This window comes from Rhincodon typus, chromosome 1 (genome assembly GCF_021869965.1).
Source record: "Rhincodon typus isolate 14 chromosome 1, sRhiTyp1.1, whole genome shotgun sequence".
NCBI classification, from domain to species: domain Eukaryota; kingdom Metazoa; phylum Chordata; class Chondrichthyes; order Orectolobiformes; family Rhincodontidae; genus Rhincodon; species Rhincodon typus.
Genome location: NC_063332.1, coordinates 11,988,341 through 12,006,663, shown reverse-complemented (window position 1 = coordinate 12,006,663; position 18,323 = coordinate 11,988,341). Strand labels below are relative to the sequence as shown.

The following is an 18,323-nucleotide window of genomic DNA, read 5'->3' as shown; positions in this document are numbered from 1 at the left end:
TGGTTTTGGGATGCGGTAGGGGGAGGGGAGATTTTGAAACTTGTGAATTCCACATTGATACCATTGGGCTGCAGGGTTCCCAAGCGGAATATGAGTTGCTGTTCCTGCAACCTTCGGGTGGCATCATTGTGGCACTGCAGGAGGCCCAGGATGGACATGTCATCTGAGGAATGGGAGGGGGAGTTGAAATGGTTCGCGACTGGGAGGTGCAGTTGTTTGTTAACAAAAGTGGTGCCGGTTTATACAGCATCAGAAGAGGCTGCTGATTGGTTGGGCCGTCGTTGACATGCAGCTTCAGCAAGAGCAGTTAACTGTTGATCTTAATTCCCAGGCCAGGCAGGTGGATTCTGATTGGTCAGGATGTTGCCAGTAAAATTCAGATGTGGATGACCCTTATTGTTTTCTCCATGGACAAGGTGCAATGACTGTGTGATTTTTCTTTTTTTTTCCCTTTGCCAACATAAAACAGGGTCCTATGCACGAATATGTGCAGCTTTTAACCATGTGAAAATGTACCAGACTGTGGGCCCGACTGATGATCTTGCACTGGTTTCTAGTGTAACTCTTAGCACAGTGTGGACTATTTAAGAAATTAGTTCCAATAGCAGAATCACATGATTGTGGACATACCTTGCTGAGGCTTGCGAGTATGGGCTGGTTGAGCCCAATTGGCATGTTGCCTACTGTGAATGGTCTGTCTTGACTGATATAGTCTTCTGTACAGCCTCATACCTGGCATCGTGCTGGCCTGAAATTCCTGTCATATTCCTGACTTGTGTAGTAGGCAAAACATCAAATAGCATATCACACTGCCCATGCTCAATCTACCCATATCTGTAAGCCTCAGCAAAGGTTCTCGATTGGAAACCATTTATTAAATAATCCAGACTGTTCTAAGAGTTAGACTGGAAACCAGTTTAAATCATCAGTCAGGCTTTTGGTGTGATACTTTTCTACATGTTAGAAGCTACATGTTAATGCACAGTACCTTGTTTTATTTCAGCAAAAGGAATTTGTACGTATTTGCATCTTTTTTAATGTAAAAAGAACAGGTGTCCTGGAGTCGGCCAATCTCTGCCTTCTTATGGAAAGATCCTGACCCTTTAGGGTCTGCCTGCCTAGTCTGAGAAATAAAATTGACAGTTAACTGCTCTTGCATCCCCATGCCAATGATATCCTGACCAATCGGCATGCGCCTCTCATGATGTACAAATGGGTATGACTTTACTCAAGTCTGCATTTCCTGTATTTTGGTCCTGATGAGTGCAAGATGAAGAGTCTTAACCTCATGTTTCCTTTTAGCAAAGACTAGTTGATGGCCTTACAATTGCGCCTAACAGGAAGAAGGATACAGCCGGGTTGTTATGCACAAGTAAAGGCTCTTTAATGCCTGAAAATATTTTTTCAATGGAATTTTAGCTGCAAATTCTCTTAAATATAATACATTATGTACAGCTGATCAGGTGTTTTAAACATTGGGAATGTAGCAATTTGGGTTATTGTTTCAATAACTGCATCTGTTTTTTTTTAATTATTCATGTGATTGTGTTAATGCTGACCACTTCTAACGTTTAATTTTATTTCAATTTTCCAGTTGCTTCATTTAGTTATAATCCCAATAATGGTTTATTCAACCTGGCCCCATTTCACCTCCTCTCGATTGGAGCAATATTTGGTGGGATGGGTTTGGGCTTCCTTCTGTCAATGCTATTCTACTTGGAACAGAACATTGTGATGTCATTAACAAATGCCCCTCAGAACAGGTAAGGTGTCAACAAACTTTCCTATTAGTCCCGTGCTCTCGGTCTAATCTGCTCCAGCCTTGTTTCCTAGCTTAACCATTCTATAGATTCTGCGTTCTGCTCAGTCTCCATCTCTGTCCATCAGTGCTGGAGGACTTTGCCCATTGTGCTTGGAGAGGCATTACCTTCACCTTGCTACATCTGCTTTCGTAATCCTCCTTGACAGTTTAATCTGTCCATCTCCCTGAGCTCATTTCCTCAATTGTAATGTTTCTGCATTTTGGCTTTCCTTAAAAGTTACCCTCAATGCGCAGTCTAAATTGTTAATGAGGATGCAAATGGAACGTTGTTCCTGGAATCGGGTGTTTTTGCCTGTTTTTCAATGTTCAGGCTGCGAAGAGATGCTGGAGGGACTTATAATGAGAAATTGCTTCGGCATTCAACATGATCATAGCTGATCCTCTGTCAATGCCATATTCCACTTTCTCCCCATACCCCTTGATGCATTTAATATCTAAACAGCTATCTTTATCTTCCTTGAATATTTTCAAGGACTGAGCCTCCACCGCCTTCTGAGGTAAAGACAAAACAAGCTTCTCGTCCCAGGATTTAGTTGAGTGAATCGGCTCTTCTGCTTCTAATGGAAATTGTCTTTAAATAATATCAAAGTGGTTTCACACTGCCCTGTACAACTAAAATGTCCCATGTACCTGGATTATGACTTGCTGCACCTGCGCACTAACTTCTTGTGATTCATGTACCAGGGCACCTCGATCCCTCAGTTACCTCCCAAGCTCTGCAGTTCCCCTCCATATCCTTCCATGGCTTTGCCCCTCCAACCTCTATAACCTGCAGCAGCCCTACAGCCTTGGGAGAAGCCTGTACTCCTATAATTCTACTCTCCTTTTAAACATCCCTGAAATAAGCACTTCTCCTCCATTGGACAGTGAAAATCAGCCACCTGTCACTTAAACGCTGTAATTCCCTCCCTGAAACTTTGTCATCCTACCTCTGTCTCTTTGCATTGTGTTTTGGTTAACAACACACTGTGACATGCTTTTGGATGTTTTATTACGTTGAGTGTTATATAAATATTTGATGTTACGAGGAGGATTAGAAAGCTGTCTTCCTCACTACTATCCTCTCTGTTGTGCGGATGTGTCAACAGTCGCTGGCTGCTAGCTTTTATTTTCCTCAAATTTTCTCTTTGCAGGCTAGTAAAAGGCACAGGTTATCACTGGGATATCTTTCTTGTCGGCATAATCAACATTGCGTTATCTATTTTTGGGTTGCCATGGGTCCACTCTGCATTCCCTCATTCTCCATTGCATGTCCGTGCACTGGCATACGTAGAGCAGAGGGTGGAGAATGGTCATTTACATGAGATGTAAGTTAACCTGACCTTCCCTTTTTCCATTATTTAACGTGCATCCATGATGTGTTATGTCTTTTGAGCCCATTTTGCAAACTTCACAAAATAAAAATAGGAAAGTTAAGTATACGAGGCACTTATTAGACCTTAGCTGATGTATTTGGTACTGTTTTGGGCGTCATGTTATATGAAAGATACAAATACATCAAAGACGGTGCATAAATTTACCAGAATGGTTCCAGGGATGAGGAACTTCAGTTATGAGGAGATCCTGAAAAACTTTTTTTAAACAAAATGTATTATATTAGTTTCTAGGTAATTTTTTCGGTCTGTAGATTAATAAAGGGGCAGAGATGGCTTTTAGTAGGATCATGTGCTCTCGCTGTCAGATGTGGAAGATCAGGGAGAATTTGAATGTTTCTAGAAACTATGCCTACAGGAAGTGTTTGGTTGCGAATCCTACTGGACCGTGTGGATTGGTTGGAGCGCCAATTAGAGGCAATGATAAGTTTATAAGAGCAAGGGTGTGTGATGGATGGTAATTTCAGGAAGGTGGAGACAATGCGCATACAGTCAGGTAAATGGTTGACTGCTAGGAATGTTAGGAGAGGTAATCAGGTAGTGCAGGAGTCTCCTATGGCCATCCCCATCTCAAACAGGTATGCTGTTTTGGATAAAAAGAATGAAAGAACTGTGGATGCTGTAAATCAGGAACAAAAACAAGGTTGCTGGAAAAGCTCAGCAGGTCTGGCAGCATCTGTGAAGGAAGAAATAGAGTTAATGTTTCAGGTCTGGAACTGAGGAAGGGTCACAGGACCTGAAACGTTAACTCTGATTTTTCCTTCACAGATGCTGCCAGACCTGCTGAGCTCTTCCAGCAACTTTGTTGATGCTGTTTTGGGTGGCCTCTTAGGGAAATATAGTGCTGACAGCCAGGTTTCTGGTACTGTGACTTGTTGTACTGAAATAAAGGATATGTCGGGTGCCAAGCGATCGGTTGTAAAAGGAGACTCTCAGGTAAGGGGCACAGACAGACGTCTCTGCGGCATCAACGAGACATTAGGATGATGTTGGCCTCCCTGGTGCTTAGGTCAAGACTGTCTGTCTGAGAGAGTGCAGAAAGGGGAGAGTGCCCAACAGGAGATCATTGTGCAGGTTGGTACCAATGACCTAGGTAGGGCAAAGTATGACGTTCTGCAGAGAGAATGTAAGAAACTAGGCAGGAGGTTAAAAAAGTAGGTCTCTGGTAGTAATATCTGTATTATTCCTCGTGCCACGAGCTAGTGAGAGTAGGAATAGGAGGATTGGGCAGATGTATGAGTGGCTGAGGAGCTGGTTTAGAGGGCAGGGATTCGCACTTTTTTTGGGCCACTGGGATCTCGTCAGGAGTAGAAATGACCTGGATAAGGAGGACAGGTTCCACCTGAATTGAAGGGGACCAATATCCTGGCGGGAGGTTTGCTTGTGCTTCGAGGGAGGCTTTAAACTAAGAAGTGGGGAAGAACCGAAGCGCTAGTGAGAAAAGAGAAAAGGTTCAGTAGATATGGGGAGCAACCTAAATAGTCAAGGCAGACAAGAGCTTGGCAGAGAACGAGGTAAGACTGATAAATTTAAACTGCATTTATTTCAATGCAAGAGGCCTGAGGTAAGACAGATGAACTCGGGGCATGGTTGGGAACATGGGAGTGGGATATCACAGCTATTGCAGAAACATGACTCCGGGCTGGACAGGACTGGCAGCCTAATGTTCTGTGATATAGATGCAATAGGAAGGACAGAAAGGGAGGAAAGAGTGAAGCAGCAGTGATGATTTTGGTCAGGGATAATATTACGGCTGTACTTGGGATATTCCTGGAAGATTGTCTGGTGAAGTTATATGGGTGGAGCTGAGAAATAAGAAAGGGATGATCACCTTTTTGGGATTGTACTAGACGCCCAGCAATAGTCAGTGGGAAATTAAGAAACCAATACGTAAGGAGATCTTTTTATCTGTAAAAGTAGCCAAGTTCTAACAGTAGGGGATTTTAACTTTCCAAACGTAGATTGGGACTATAATAGCGTTGGAACAAAGAAAATTACAGCAGGCCCTTCGGCTGTCCAAGCCTGCGCTGATCCAGATCCTCTATGTAAACCTGTTGCCTATTTTCCAAGGATCTGTATCCCTCTGCTCCCTGCCCATTCATGTATCTGTCTAGATGCATCTTAAATGATGCTATCGTGCCTGCCTCTACCACCTCTGCTGGCAATGCGTTCCAGTTACCCACCACCCTCTGCGTAAAGAACTTTCCATGCATATCTCCCTTAAACTTTTCCCCTCTCACCTTGAAATCATGACCCCTAGTAATTGAGTCCCCCACTCTGGGGGGGGAGAAAGCTTCTTGCTATCCACCCTGTCTATACCTCTGAAGTCTACAAAATCATGAATCAGGTCCCCCCTCAACCTCTCTTCATAGCTAGTGCCCTCCATACCAGGCAACATCCTGGTGAACCTCCTCTGCACACTCTCCAAAGCATCCACATCCTTAATGTGGCGACCAGAACCGTACGCAGTATTCCAAATGTGGTCGAACCAAAGTCTTATACAACTGTAACGTGACCTGCCAACTCTTGTACTTAATACCCTGTCTGAATGAAAACATGCTGTATGCTGCCTTGACCACTCTATCAACCTGCGTTGCCACCTTCAGGGTACAATGGACCTGAACACCCAGATCTCTCTGTGCATCAATTTTCCCCAGGGCTTTTCCATTTACCTTTATAGTTCGCTCTTGAATTGGATCTTCCAAAATGCATCGCCTTGCATTTGCCTGGATTGAACTCCATCTGCCATTTCTCCGCCCAACTCTCCAATCTATTTATATTCTGCTGCAGTCCCCTTCACTATCTGCTACTCCACCAATCTTGGGTGGAGAGCTTGGATGGGGAGGAATTTAAGTGTGTACAAGATGCTCCTTCTCGAGTAGGTACAATACTCCAGTCAGCTGGCCCGGGAAACCTGGAACGGAACCCTTGCTTCCATGTGGAGTGGACTGGTGGTGACATGGAGAGGACTGGGAAGCCCGGATTAGGACTCTGCCGGTGGCATGCTGTAGCAGCAGAGAAGGGAAAGTTGGACACTCTCTCTTTCTTTTTTAACTTTTTTTTAACTTTATTCTGAGTTAATGTGAATGGTGCCTATGTACAGTGACAGTACCCACTTTGAATTGTATTTTGTATTGAATACACATGACCATAAAGGATATTCTATACCTACTTGACCTTCTGTTGGGAAATAAGGCAAAGGGACCTGGGTGTGCAGGTCCACAGATCACTGAAGGTGGCAGCGCAGGTAGATAAAGGAGTAAAAAAGGCTTATGGCATGCTTGCCTTCATTGTAAGGGTCATTGAGTACAAGGATAGGCAAGTTATGCTGCAGCTTTATAGAACTTTATTTCAGCCACACTTGGAATATTGCATAGAATTCTGGTCACCGCACTGCAGGAAGGACGTGGATGCTTTGGAGAAGGTACAGAAAAGGTTTACCAGGATGTTGCCTGCCATGAGAAAAGGTGAAGGGTCTGGGCCCGAAACGTCAACCTCTCTGTTCCTATGATACTGCTTGGCCTGCTGTGTTCATCCAGCCCTGCACCTTGTTGTCTTGGATAGACTGGGTTTGTTTTCACTAGAACGTAGAAGGTTGAGGGGTGAACTGATAGAAATTTATAAGATTGTGAATGGCATAGATAGAGTGGAAAGTATGAGGCTTTTTCCCAGGGTGGAGAAGGTAATTACTAGGGGGCACAGGTTCAAGGTACTGGATGAAAAGTTTTAAGAGATGTGTGAGGCAAGTTTTTCACACGCAGGGTGGTGAGTGCCTGGAACACGTTGCCAGAGAAGGTGGTGGATGCAGACACGATAGCAGTGTTCAAGAAGCACCTGGACGAATACCTGAATAGGAAGGATATGAATCATGTTAGTGAAGACAGACAGCTTTAGTATGGAAGGACAAAATGTGTCCGTACAGGCTTGGAGGGCCGAAGGGCCTGTTCCTGTGCTGTATTGTTCTTTTTTGTTCTTTGTAAGTGACTGAGGTGTCAGTGGGGGAGTACTTTGGGGCAAGTAATCATAATTCTATTTGTTTTAAAATAGTCATGGAAAAGGATAGAACTGATCAAAAAGTAAAAGTTCTAAATTGGAGTAAGGCCAATTTTGTCAGCATTAGACTTTTTCAAAACTTTCAAGTTGATTGGGGAAGCCTATTCGCATAAAAGGATCGTTGGGATTGGGAGGCTTTTAAAAAAGGAAATAACCAGAGTTTAGAGACAATATGTTCCTGCTAGTGTGAAAGGCAAGCCTGGTAGGTTCAGGGAATGCTGGATGACCAGAGAAATTGAGGCTCTGGTCAAGAAAAAGAGGAGGAACATGTCCGGTACAGGAAGCTGGGATCAAGTGAATCCCTCGAAGAGGATAAGGGCAGTAGGAGTATACTCGAGGGAAATCAGGAGGGCAAAAAAAGGGACATGATATAGCTTTGGATTTTCTTTAATGATATTTGCCAAAGAGATTCTATAAGTACATTAAGGGCAAAAGAGTAACGAGGAAGAGAATAGGCCCATTAAAGATCAACATGGCCATCTATGTGTGGAAACACAGGAGATTGGTGAGTTGCTAAATGAAAATTTTGCATCAGTGTTTGCTGTGGAGAAGGACATATAAGCTCAGGAACATAGGGAAATAAAGTGTCTTGAAGAGTTTATATTATAGAAGAGGAGGTGCTGGAGATCTTAAAATTTATAAAGGTAGATAAATCCCTGGGACCTGGTCAGGTGTTTCCCAGAACCTCGAGGGAAGCTAGGGAAGAGATTGTTCGGGCCCCTTGCGGAGATATTTGTATCATCCATAACTGCAAGTGAGGCGTCAGAAGACGGGAGGTTAGATAATGCGCCGTTATTTTAAAAAGGCTGTAAGGAAAAGCCAGGGAACTATAGACCAGTCTTCCTGGAATTCCCACCCTCGGGGCATTGTGCGTCAACTTACAGCACGCGGACTGTAGGTTGTGTTTACCCTTATCGATTGCAACTTGGAGGTAGTGTATGATCTGTAAAGCTCTTTCTTGTGATCGCCCTTGAGACGTAGGCATCACTGATGATCCCAATGATTCTTGTCTGTTCTAACCTGCTGTTGAGAAAAGTGTTGAGCTGTGGTCGTAAACCAGGGCAGTTTGTGTAGTGAAGGTACACCCTCCATGCAGTTGGGTAGGACACTCTCTCTAGGATGGTGACTATAACGCAACATGCTTTGGTAAGGTTTGAGGATATGATACTTGGTTTTGAAGGTCAGTATGCTTCACCTATAAGAGCAGGAAATTGCTTTGAAAAATTGCCTTTTTTTCATAATGAGAAGAATAGATGAGGTAATTCAGAGGCATGAGGAATGAAACGGAAGTTCCCTTGGATAACCGGTCATGAGGAAGATGGAACCTTTACACTGAAGGATGTTGAGGCCCCATAAACAGCAATGGAAGAAGTGTTCTAGAGAAACAGTAATGGTCAAGTCTCTGGGCCATCCTTCCTGATGGGAGATCTTGTATGTCTAGCTGTGAAGTCAGATGGGGACTTGGTTCAAGTTTTCATCTGCAAATATATTAGGATGTTGGGCTACTCCTGATGATTGTTGAATGATTGCATGTTGCCAAGTCCCAACTAAAGCTTTGGATCAGGAGACTGCAGTAAGCCATATTCTCAAATGGGTTCCATGACCAAATGGTGTCTATCAAACCTCACTTCAACCTTTTTAAGGACCACTATCAGCTGATCTGAGGGCAGGCACAAATAAATCTGGATTTGACTCCTGGGGAGGCAATGGCCTAGTGGTATTATCGCTGGACTGTTTAATCCAGAGACCAGATAATATTCTGGGGACCGGGGTTCGAATCCCGCCATGGCAGATGGTGGAATTTGATTTCAATCAATATCTGGAATTAAGGATCTAATGATGACCATGAAACCATTGCCCATTGTTGGAAAAACCCATCTGGTTCACTAATGCCCTTTTGGGAAGGAAACTGCCATCCTTACCTGGTCTGGCCTACATGTGACTCCAGATCCACATCAATGTGGTTGACTCTGGGCAATCAGGGATGGGCAGTAAATGCTGCCTGGCCAGTGATGCCCTCATCCCATGAACGAATTTTAATAAAAAAAATCACTTCTCCTTCATTTTCAAAAGTTGTTTCCTGTTCTCTTCCAGGTCAAAGATCTCCAAGCACACGTAGCCTCTTAACCCTCATAATGGGCTTGAGGCTCTCTTCAGCTCATTTCTGCTGCTTTACATTTTCCGGGACATTCGTGTTCCAATGGAGTTGTTTTTGTATTTTTGTTGCCTTTATAAATTACCGCATCAGTTTTTGTTAGCATCAGCAATTTTTAATGTTTTAATGCAAACGGGGAGCAGTAAGGAAATAAATTTTGTGCCTCAATAAGCCCGAAGGCACGAGATTGTATGACTAATCTCTCAGTGGAATATCAGTATAAATTGAATTAAACAGCCTTTAAATGCATTGATTGTGGCACACTGCCTGAAAGCAGTTCAGAGTGAATTACTTTCTGATGTGCAGTCACTGTTATAAAATATAGTGCCTGACATAATCTCTACAGAAGTGCACTTGAGCATTATTTATTGCGAGCATGCACTTTGGCTAAGGTACAGTGTTAGGCTTGTTCTGCAACATCTCTTGTTAGAGAAATAACTAATAAAGGAAAGAGAAAACTGTGTCTACAGTCCCTGACACAAAATCCGTTCCCTGACGATCAGCTCAGTTGCTTGCCCTGCCCTCTGTTCATGTGGACTTGGCCTGCTGACACTGTTTTGACAATTTCCTTGATCCTGAGCTGAGCAAATCCTCTTCTGCCAACGTTTTGCCAACAAATGGCTTTTCCAATGTCACATCAGCAACGTCCACATCCCGCGAAAAAACAAATAGGAGAAAAACAAAAGCTCGCAACAAATGGGACCTTTTTTTTGCCAGGTGTGCCATTCACATTGTTTACACATCCTGATTAAAAGTATGCACTTTTAGTGCAATCAGAGCAGTCAAACAGATGACTAAATTATAGGAGAGCTTATTCAAGAGTGGATCTTCAGTCCGTAAGAAGCTTGTCTGCATCTGCAATGGAACCTTACCTGTGTGTGTGTGGACGTCATCCATGGATGCTCCGACAAACTGAGACTAACCCTAACCCATTTCTGAAGAAGGGTCTAGGTCCGAAACGTCAGCCTTCCTGCTCCTCTGCTGCTTGGCCTGCTGTGTTCATCCAGCTCTACACCTTGTTACCTTACCTGTGTGTTGTGTTGTTGATGTTTTTTTTTTTTAATTTCTCTCTCCCCCTTGTATCTCTCTCAGGATTGTTCGTGTAAGGGAGACCCGAGTGTCTGCTCTTGTGGCGCACATACTGGTGGGAATCTCGCTCCTGATGTTGCCCATCCCTCTGCAGTGGATTCCAAAACCAGTCCTCTATGGCTTGTTCCTCTATGTTTCCGCGACCTCCATCGATGGGTGCCAGTTTTTTGAGAGGTTGGCCCTTCTGTTCAAAGAGCAGGTAAAGTTGGAAACGGCCTCCACAGAGCAACACTTCAGCTGGAAGCGACTTGCCCTGACCTGCTAACCTTTTTATCCCCATTTAGTGCCTGCAAAAGTGTCTGTTTGTTAAAGGGGCTCAATCAGTTGCTAGTTTTGGTGTAGCTAGTAGTTTTAACTGGAAGAAAGACGGAAACGTTGCAGTCAATAACCTGCTGCATTTTCCCTGGTGCACAAGCGTGGAAGAGCAGATATTGATTTTGATGGAGTAAGGGAAAAAGTAAAAACCAAAAGAACTGCGGATGCTGTAAATCAGGAACAAAAACAAAGTTGCTGGAAAGCTGGTCTGGCAGCATCTGTGGAGGAGAAAACAGTTAACGTTAACCGTTTTCTCCTCCACAGATGCTGCCAGACCTGCCGAGCTTTTCCAGCAACTTTTTTTTGTAAGGGAAAAAGTAATTGGAAATCAATTAGTTACACTTTTTCTAAACACTGCAAATAATCAAGTCATATTTATGGAATTGAGTTTTTAAATTTTAGGAAGTCTGCAAAAGGCGCTAAAATTTTCTTCCACAAACATACGCATGCATTGTCTTTTATCATACTTACTTTCTTTTGAAAAAATCAATCTTTTGTAATGAGCCTGGTTATAATTTCCTTCTCCATATCTGTATTTACCAATTCTTTCAGATTGAAATATAGAGTGTAGAATGAATGACTGACTGACTGACTGACTGTTTTCCCTGAGCTCCATGGTGTGTTTGAAACAGTAGTGCTCATGCTCTCGATGGTAAAGGACCCTGGCTACTGCAGAAGGTGGTTCTTTTCTGCATGTCCCAGTTGCCGCCTGTGATCGTAAGATCCCTACAGTGTGGGAACCAGGCCATTTGGCCCCAACCAGTCCACACCGCCCCTCCGAAAAGCATCCCACCCAGACCCACCTAACCTAAACATCCCTGGGCATAATGGGCAATTTAGCATGGCCACATCTTTGAACTGTGGGAGGAAACCCACGCAGACGCGGGGGAGAATGTGCAAACTCCACACAGACAGTCGCCCGAGGGTGGGATTGAACCGGGGTCCCTGGCGCTGCGAGGCAGCAGTGCTAACCACTGAGCCACCATGCTGCCCTGTGTTAAATGCTTACTGGAAACAGTGTGTGTGGTTGAAAACGCAGTGTGACTGTGCATCCCCTGTCGTCTTGGTGCTACTCTCAATGAATTTGTGCTGCAAGTTTACAGAGCAGCTGAAGTAGGGGCAAGCTGTCCAAACCATTAACACAAACCAGATGCTTCTTGGCCTTGTAAAGTTTGCCTTTCAACTTAATGTATAGGAGCAGGAGTAGGCCATGCACCCCTCAAACCTGTCTGCCATTCACTAAGGTTATAACTGCTCCTTGACCTTCCTTCCATTTCCCACCTTCGTCCAATATCCCTTGTAGCATTCAGTGTCCCAACATCCATTGGCTTCTATCACCTTGCGTTTTGTCCAGATTAAATTCCATCTGCCATTTTTCTCCCATGCCTCCAACTGGTCGATATCCTGCTGTATCCTCGTTTACGTAGACCATGTACAGCAGAGGTCCCAGCAGTGATCCTTGTGGAGCACCACCCAGTCAAAAGCATCCTTCCACCGCTACCCTCTGTTTGCTATGACAAAGCCAGTACTGTGTCCATCTTGCCAGCTCCCCCGATACCAAGTGACTTCACCTTTTGTACCAGCCTGCCATGATTCACAAATGGAAGGAAGGCATTTGTCCCAAATTTCTGTCACTTTCTTTTTATTCACGTGGGTGTCACTGGATAGGCCAGCATTTATTGCCTGTTCCTAATTGCCTTTCTCAAGAGCAATTAGTAATTCGAACTAAAATGCTGGCCAAGCCCACGATGCCCTCAATCCGTGAATGATTATTGTAAAAAAAAAAAAAAAAAAAAGCCTTGCTTGTTTTGTTTTACACACTCTGAGCCAGGAGGAATAGCCTTGCCATGAGCAGAAATCTGAATCGCTTGTGCACCCCACCCCCACAATACCAACCTCAACCCCCATTGTCTTCAAAAAAAACCTTTGTGGATGCTGTGACCGCTGGGAATATTGCAAACTGACAGAAATAGACTTTTGGTTAAGTTTATCAAGGGCAATGGTTCAGAAGTGAGAGAGGTGCACGTGATGTCTTTGATCAACTGAGGGGCTCAATGACTTCCATTCCTTGTGTTCCAACAAACCCAGAATTGTTTAACCAAACTTATCAACCAATCCTTTTGCTCCCTGTTCTCCCACAGCCTGCCCACCCCTCTGTAGTTTAACTTGATGGAAGTGCTGTATTTTGTGTAATTGTTGTCTTTGTTTTTCAAATCTGGGTCTAGACGTCTTATCCCCCTACCCACTACATCAGGAGAGTTCCCCAGAGGAAGATCCATTACTTCACCGGCCTCCAGCTGATTGAGATCGCCGTTCTCTGTGGCTTTGGCATGGCTCCACTTCCCTACTTGAAGATGGTATTTCCCCCAATCATGCTTGCCATGGTCCCAGTCAGGTTAGTCCTTTATTTCTTGTCAGGTGGCCCTTCCAAAGTTGCCCTCTAATCTTGAGTTGTGGACTAATGCTTGTGTATGTGTTCAAAAGGCTTTGATGCCATTTGAGATAAATGGATGTGACAGAGGCAAAGGCTGAGTGGCCTCGTCAGCGTATTAATCCGGACGCCGAGGAAATGTTAACAGAGTGGCATGGTGGCTCAGTGGTTAGCACTGCTGCCTCACAGCGCCAGGGACCCAGCTTCAATTCCAACCTCGGGCAACTGTCTGTGTGGAGTTTGCACATTCTCCCCGTGTCTGCATGGGTTTCCTCCAGGTGCTGCAGTTTCCTCCCACAGTCCAAAGATGTGCAGGCTAGGTGGATTGGCCATGCTAAATTGCCCATAGTTTCCAGGGATGTGTAGATTAGGTGGGTCATAGGGGGATGGGTCTGGGTGGGATGCTCTGAGGGGTGGTGTGGACTTGTTGGGCCAAAGGACTTGTTTCCTCACTGTAGGGAATCTGTGATTTTCTATGATAATGTAGAACTGGACAGCACAGGAACAGACCCTTCGGCCCATGATGTGCTGAAAATGACACAAAATGAAACTAATCCCTTCTGCCTGCCAGTGGTTCATATCCCTCCATTTCTTGCATATTCAGTGCTCATTTTTTTAAAATTCATACACAGGATGAGGGTGCCACTGGCCAGGCAGCACTTATTGCCCATCCCTAATTGCCCAGAGGGCAGTTGAGAGTCAACCACATTGCTGTGGGTCTGGAGTTACATATAGGCCAGACCAGGTAAGCACGGCAGTTTCCTTCCCTAAAGGACATTAGTGAACCAGATGGGTTTTTCCAACAATTAACAATAGATTCATGATCATCATTAGACTCTTAATCCCAGATATTTATTGAATTTAAGTTCTACCATCTGCTGTGGCAGGATTTGAACCTGGATCCCCAGAACATTATCTGGGTCTCTGGGTTAACAGTCCAGCGATTTATACAACTAGGCCATTGCCTCCCCTATCGTATCTGCCTCCACCACCACACCTGGCTGTGTGTTCCAGACTCCTACCAGTCTGTTTTTTTTTTTTTTTAAAAAAAGAACCTTGCCCCTCACCTCTCCTTAGAACATGTCCCCTAGTATTGAAACATTTCAACTCTGGGACAAAGGTTCTGACTGTCAACCCTATCTATGCATCCCTTAATTTTATAAACTTCTATCAAGTCTCCCCACTGATGAGAGATTAACTGGTCTGTGTTATCCCTATTATCCCTATTTCACCTTCTTGAACAGTGGAACAACCTTAGCTCTTTGCCAGTCCTCTGGGATCTCTCCAGTGGCTAGTGAGGATATAAAGATCTTGGTTAAGGCCCCACTTCTCCTCTCTTGGCTGAATCAATAACCTGGGGTAGATACCATCAGGCCCTGGAGACTTATCCACCTAATGCTCTTCAAGAGACCCAACACCACTTCTTTCTTGAATGCCCTAGCATATTAGCACGTTCTACAGAAATCTCCCTATTCTCCTTTATCCATTTCCTGGGTGAATACCAATGCAAGGTACTCATTTAGGATCTCACCCACATTCTCTGCCTCCAAGCACAAGTTCCCTCCTTTATCCCTGAGTGGTCCTACCTTCTCCTTAGTTATCCTTCTGTTTTTAATGTATTTATAGAATGCCTTGGGATTCTCTTTAACTCCACTTGCCAAGGTCATTTCATGGCCCCTTCTTGCTCTCCTAATTCCCTGCTCGATTACTTGCCTGCTTTCCTTATATTCCTCATGCTTCTTTTTTCCTTTTGACTAAACTCCCAACCTCCCTTGTTATCCAAGAGTTCCTTAGCTTGCCACCTTTTATCCTTCCTCCTTATTGAAACATGCCGGTCTTGAACTCTCCCCAGTTCCCATGTGTCAAGTGTGGACTTGCTTGATAACAACTACTCTGAATTAGCACCTCCTAGCTCCTGTCTAATACTGACGTTATTTGCTTTCCCCCAATTTAGTACCTTCCCACAAGTTCCTGACTAATCCTTGTTCATAGCTACCTTTTAAAACGTAAGGAGTTGTGATCACTGTTACCAAAGTGCTCTCCCACTGAAAGTCATTCATCTGACCCAGGTTCAAATCCCACCAAGGCAAGTGGTGGAATTTTGAATTCAAGAGGAATCTAGAACGCAAAGGTCTAATGATGACCCTGAAACACTACTTTTTTTTTTTTTGTTGAGGAAAATAGAACCTATCTGGTTCACCTTTAGGAAAGGAAACCTGCTGTCCTCCCCTGTTCTGGCCTATGTGTAACTCCAGATCCACACCAATGTGGTTAACTATCCACTGTCGGGATGGGCAAAAAATGCTAGCTCAGCAATGCTCTCATTCCATGAATTAATGTAAAAATTAAATTCATGTCTGTAAGGGAGATGTACCTTAGTGGTGGACCAGAGTACCACCTTTGCGGGGGGGGGGGGGGAAGAAAAAGTCAGACATTAGGGTGTAGGCTATATCCATAATAAACTCTTGTTTATTCACAGATACTACATCCTCCCTCGAATAATCGAAGCCAAGTATTTGGATGCAATGGATACAGAGCATTAAAGGATAACAGAATCAAGCGGGTGTACCCCATGTGCTATGCATCACAATGTGTCTGGAGATGTGTTCTTAGTGTATCAGTGCTTAAGGACTGACCAAAGTAGCTGGCATTTTTGACTCTAATCCAGCAAGTGCCACCTTGTCCATTTTACTACAAGCAATACTTGTGCTACAAAACTCTTTTGTCCCAATCTTGAAATGTCTCTTTGATTTCCCTCTTTTGGAGAAAGTTGAACAGAAAGTTGGAGAATGTGTCTGTGGTAGCAGGAGACTGACCATTTAAACAAAATGGTTAGTGTTCTTCCAGTCCATCAACCCAATCCAACCCTCACCCTTTCCCTTTTTCATACTAATCCAGACTTTTTCAATTGTGAGGACCTGTAGAAAACAATATCATGATTTTTCAACATCACAGATTTGCTTTCTGAAGCAGAGTGTACAGGATATAGGACCTCCACACTATCTTCAATGTAATGGTATTGTGATTTTGTTTTTCTGCAGTTCACACGCACATTGTGATAGTCATTATGATGCTGTATCTGCATCCACATTCCAACCATATGTACTTTAAATCTTCTGATTTAAAGGGATATTTGTATGTTTGTGTATGTATGTGTAAATATATATATATTTGATTATGTATGTATTCCATCTCAAGCTTTTTTAGTATTTTCACAAGTGTGTCACTGATCGGAACATAATTTTTATTCGATTGGGTGAGACTGGCACAAATTGAGGTCTGTAGGCTTTGCTGAAAGTTGACCACAAGCTCTGACCACTGAGCTGACTGTGGTGGCATTTCTTTCACCTTACAACCATTGTTGTCCATCAAAACAACTGGCCTGACCATGAGCCCTTCCTCCTCTTGAATTTCCACCTGTCTCTTCAACCACCACCCCACTCTTTCCCCCTCAACCAGCTTTTTCACGCACACACACACATGCGCGCGCACACACACGCACACAACTGTTGCCCAACAACCTCCATCAAATGACCGACATGAGAGTTTAATGGTGCATTCATGGGCATGGGTAGAGCTGTGATGTAAATGGATTATAATGTAAATGATTTTCTCCTGTATCAATGTTGTGAGTCAAAGCCTGTGATACAGTAATATATAATAATTATGGCATTGGTCAATTATTTCAGATGTTTCAACTTGTTCAAATGTCTTTGATAACTGATACTTGATGAGTGAATATTACTGTCAGTGGATCAAAGAAACTAAAACTCTAGAGCTATTTTCTAAAGCGTTCCTATTGTCTTTATTTTAAGTTGGAAGGCAACTACTTGCCATTGTGCAATTTGACAGCAGTGATATCTCCTCCATCATTGGCATGCCCTATCTGCATTAACAACACTTGGCTGTGCTCTAATTTGAGTCCAGTGTAAAGCAACTCTTTCAACTCTGTTTGAGTATGAAGTCGACACAGAATGCAATTCCCTTCCGCCTTCACTCTTGTGATGTTTGGCTTTTAGAAACGTTATGCTCTGCTTGACCCTGTTCCTTAATTGAGGTCAGTGAGAGGTATGTTGCACGGATACATGGAAACATGGAAAACAGGAGCAGGAGTAGGCCATTCGGCCCTTTGAACCTGCTTCACCATGCAATACGATCATGGCTTATCAAACTCCTATCCTGTTTCTGCTTTCTCCCCATATCCTTTGATCCTTTTTCAGCCTTAAAAACTATACCTACTTTCTTAAGAACTGCTGATGCTGGAGTCAGAGATAACACGGGTGTGGAGCTGGAGGAGCACAGCAGGCCAGGCAGCATCAGAGGAGCAGGAAAGTTGATGTTTTGGGTCGGGACCCTTCTGCATTTTTCTGAAGAAAGGTCCCGAACCGAAACGTCAACTTTGCTGCTCCTCCAGCTCCATGCTGTGTTACCCCTACTTCCTTAAAACCTTTTGGCCTCAACTGCTTTCTGTGTGGCAGAGAATGCCACGGGTTCACTCTCTCTCTGGGTGAAGAAATTTCTTTTCATCTCTGTCCTAAATGGCCTACCCAATATTGTTAGACTGTGACCCCTGGTTCTAGATTCCTGGGTCATCAAGAACATCCTTCTTGTGCCTCATGTCTAATCCTGTTAGAAACCTATAAAAATTCTGAGGTGCTTGCCCATCACATCCATACATACATTCGTGCATGTGCATACGCACGCGCTCTTCTAAACTCTCTAATGAATATAGTCCTAATTGAAGCGGCTTCTCTCCCATACATTAGTCTTGCCACCCCAGGAGTCAACCTGGTAAACTTACTCCCTACACTACCACCCCATCTCTCCTCTGGTATGCAGACCAAAATGGTACATAATATTCTCAGCATTAATAGTGGAAAGCCTTCGCCATCAGTTGGCTTGACCAAGGTTGGTGAATCTGCAAGCAAAAGGTCTTGTGACTGGAAGTCTTGTATTAACGGAATCCTATTTCAGTTTTCCACCAGATTATATTGTCATTTCTGATCAACGAATTACCGCAAAGGGCAGTGGTTATTGCTCTAAAACTGGGGAAGTAGTTGTGATAATGTCAAATAATCAAGGAAG

General features: G+C 43.8%; 1 protein-coding gene across 1 annotated transcript in view; it reads left to right on the top strand.

Moving 5' to 3' along the window:
- slc4a11 (solute carrier family 4 member 11) overlaps window positions 1–17,059 on the top strand; it is a 68,193-nt gene extending 51,134 nt beyond the window's left edge. Inside the window, exons 7-11 of the mRNA XM_048602048.1 lie at window positions 1,595–1,763; window positions 2,956–3,129; window positions 10,496–10,691; window positions 13,033–13,202; window positions 15,718–17,059. Of these exons, the coding sequence (XP_048458005.1) occupies window positions 1,595–1,763; window positions 2,956–3,129; window positions 10,496–10,691; window positions 13,033–13,202; window positions 15,718–15,781 (773 nt within the window). The 3' untranslated portion in view covers window positions 15,782–17,059. The remainder of the gene's footprint in view (window positions 1–1,594; window positions 1,764–2,955; window positions 3,130–10,495; window positions 10,692–13,032; window positions 13,203–15,717) is intronic.
- The last annotated feature ends 1,264 nt before the right edge of the window (window positions 17,060–18,323 follow it).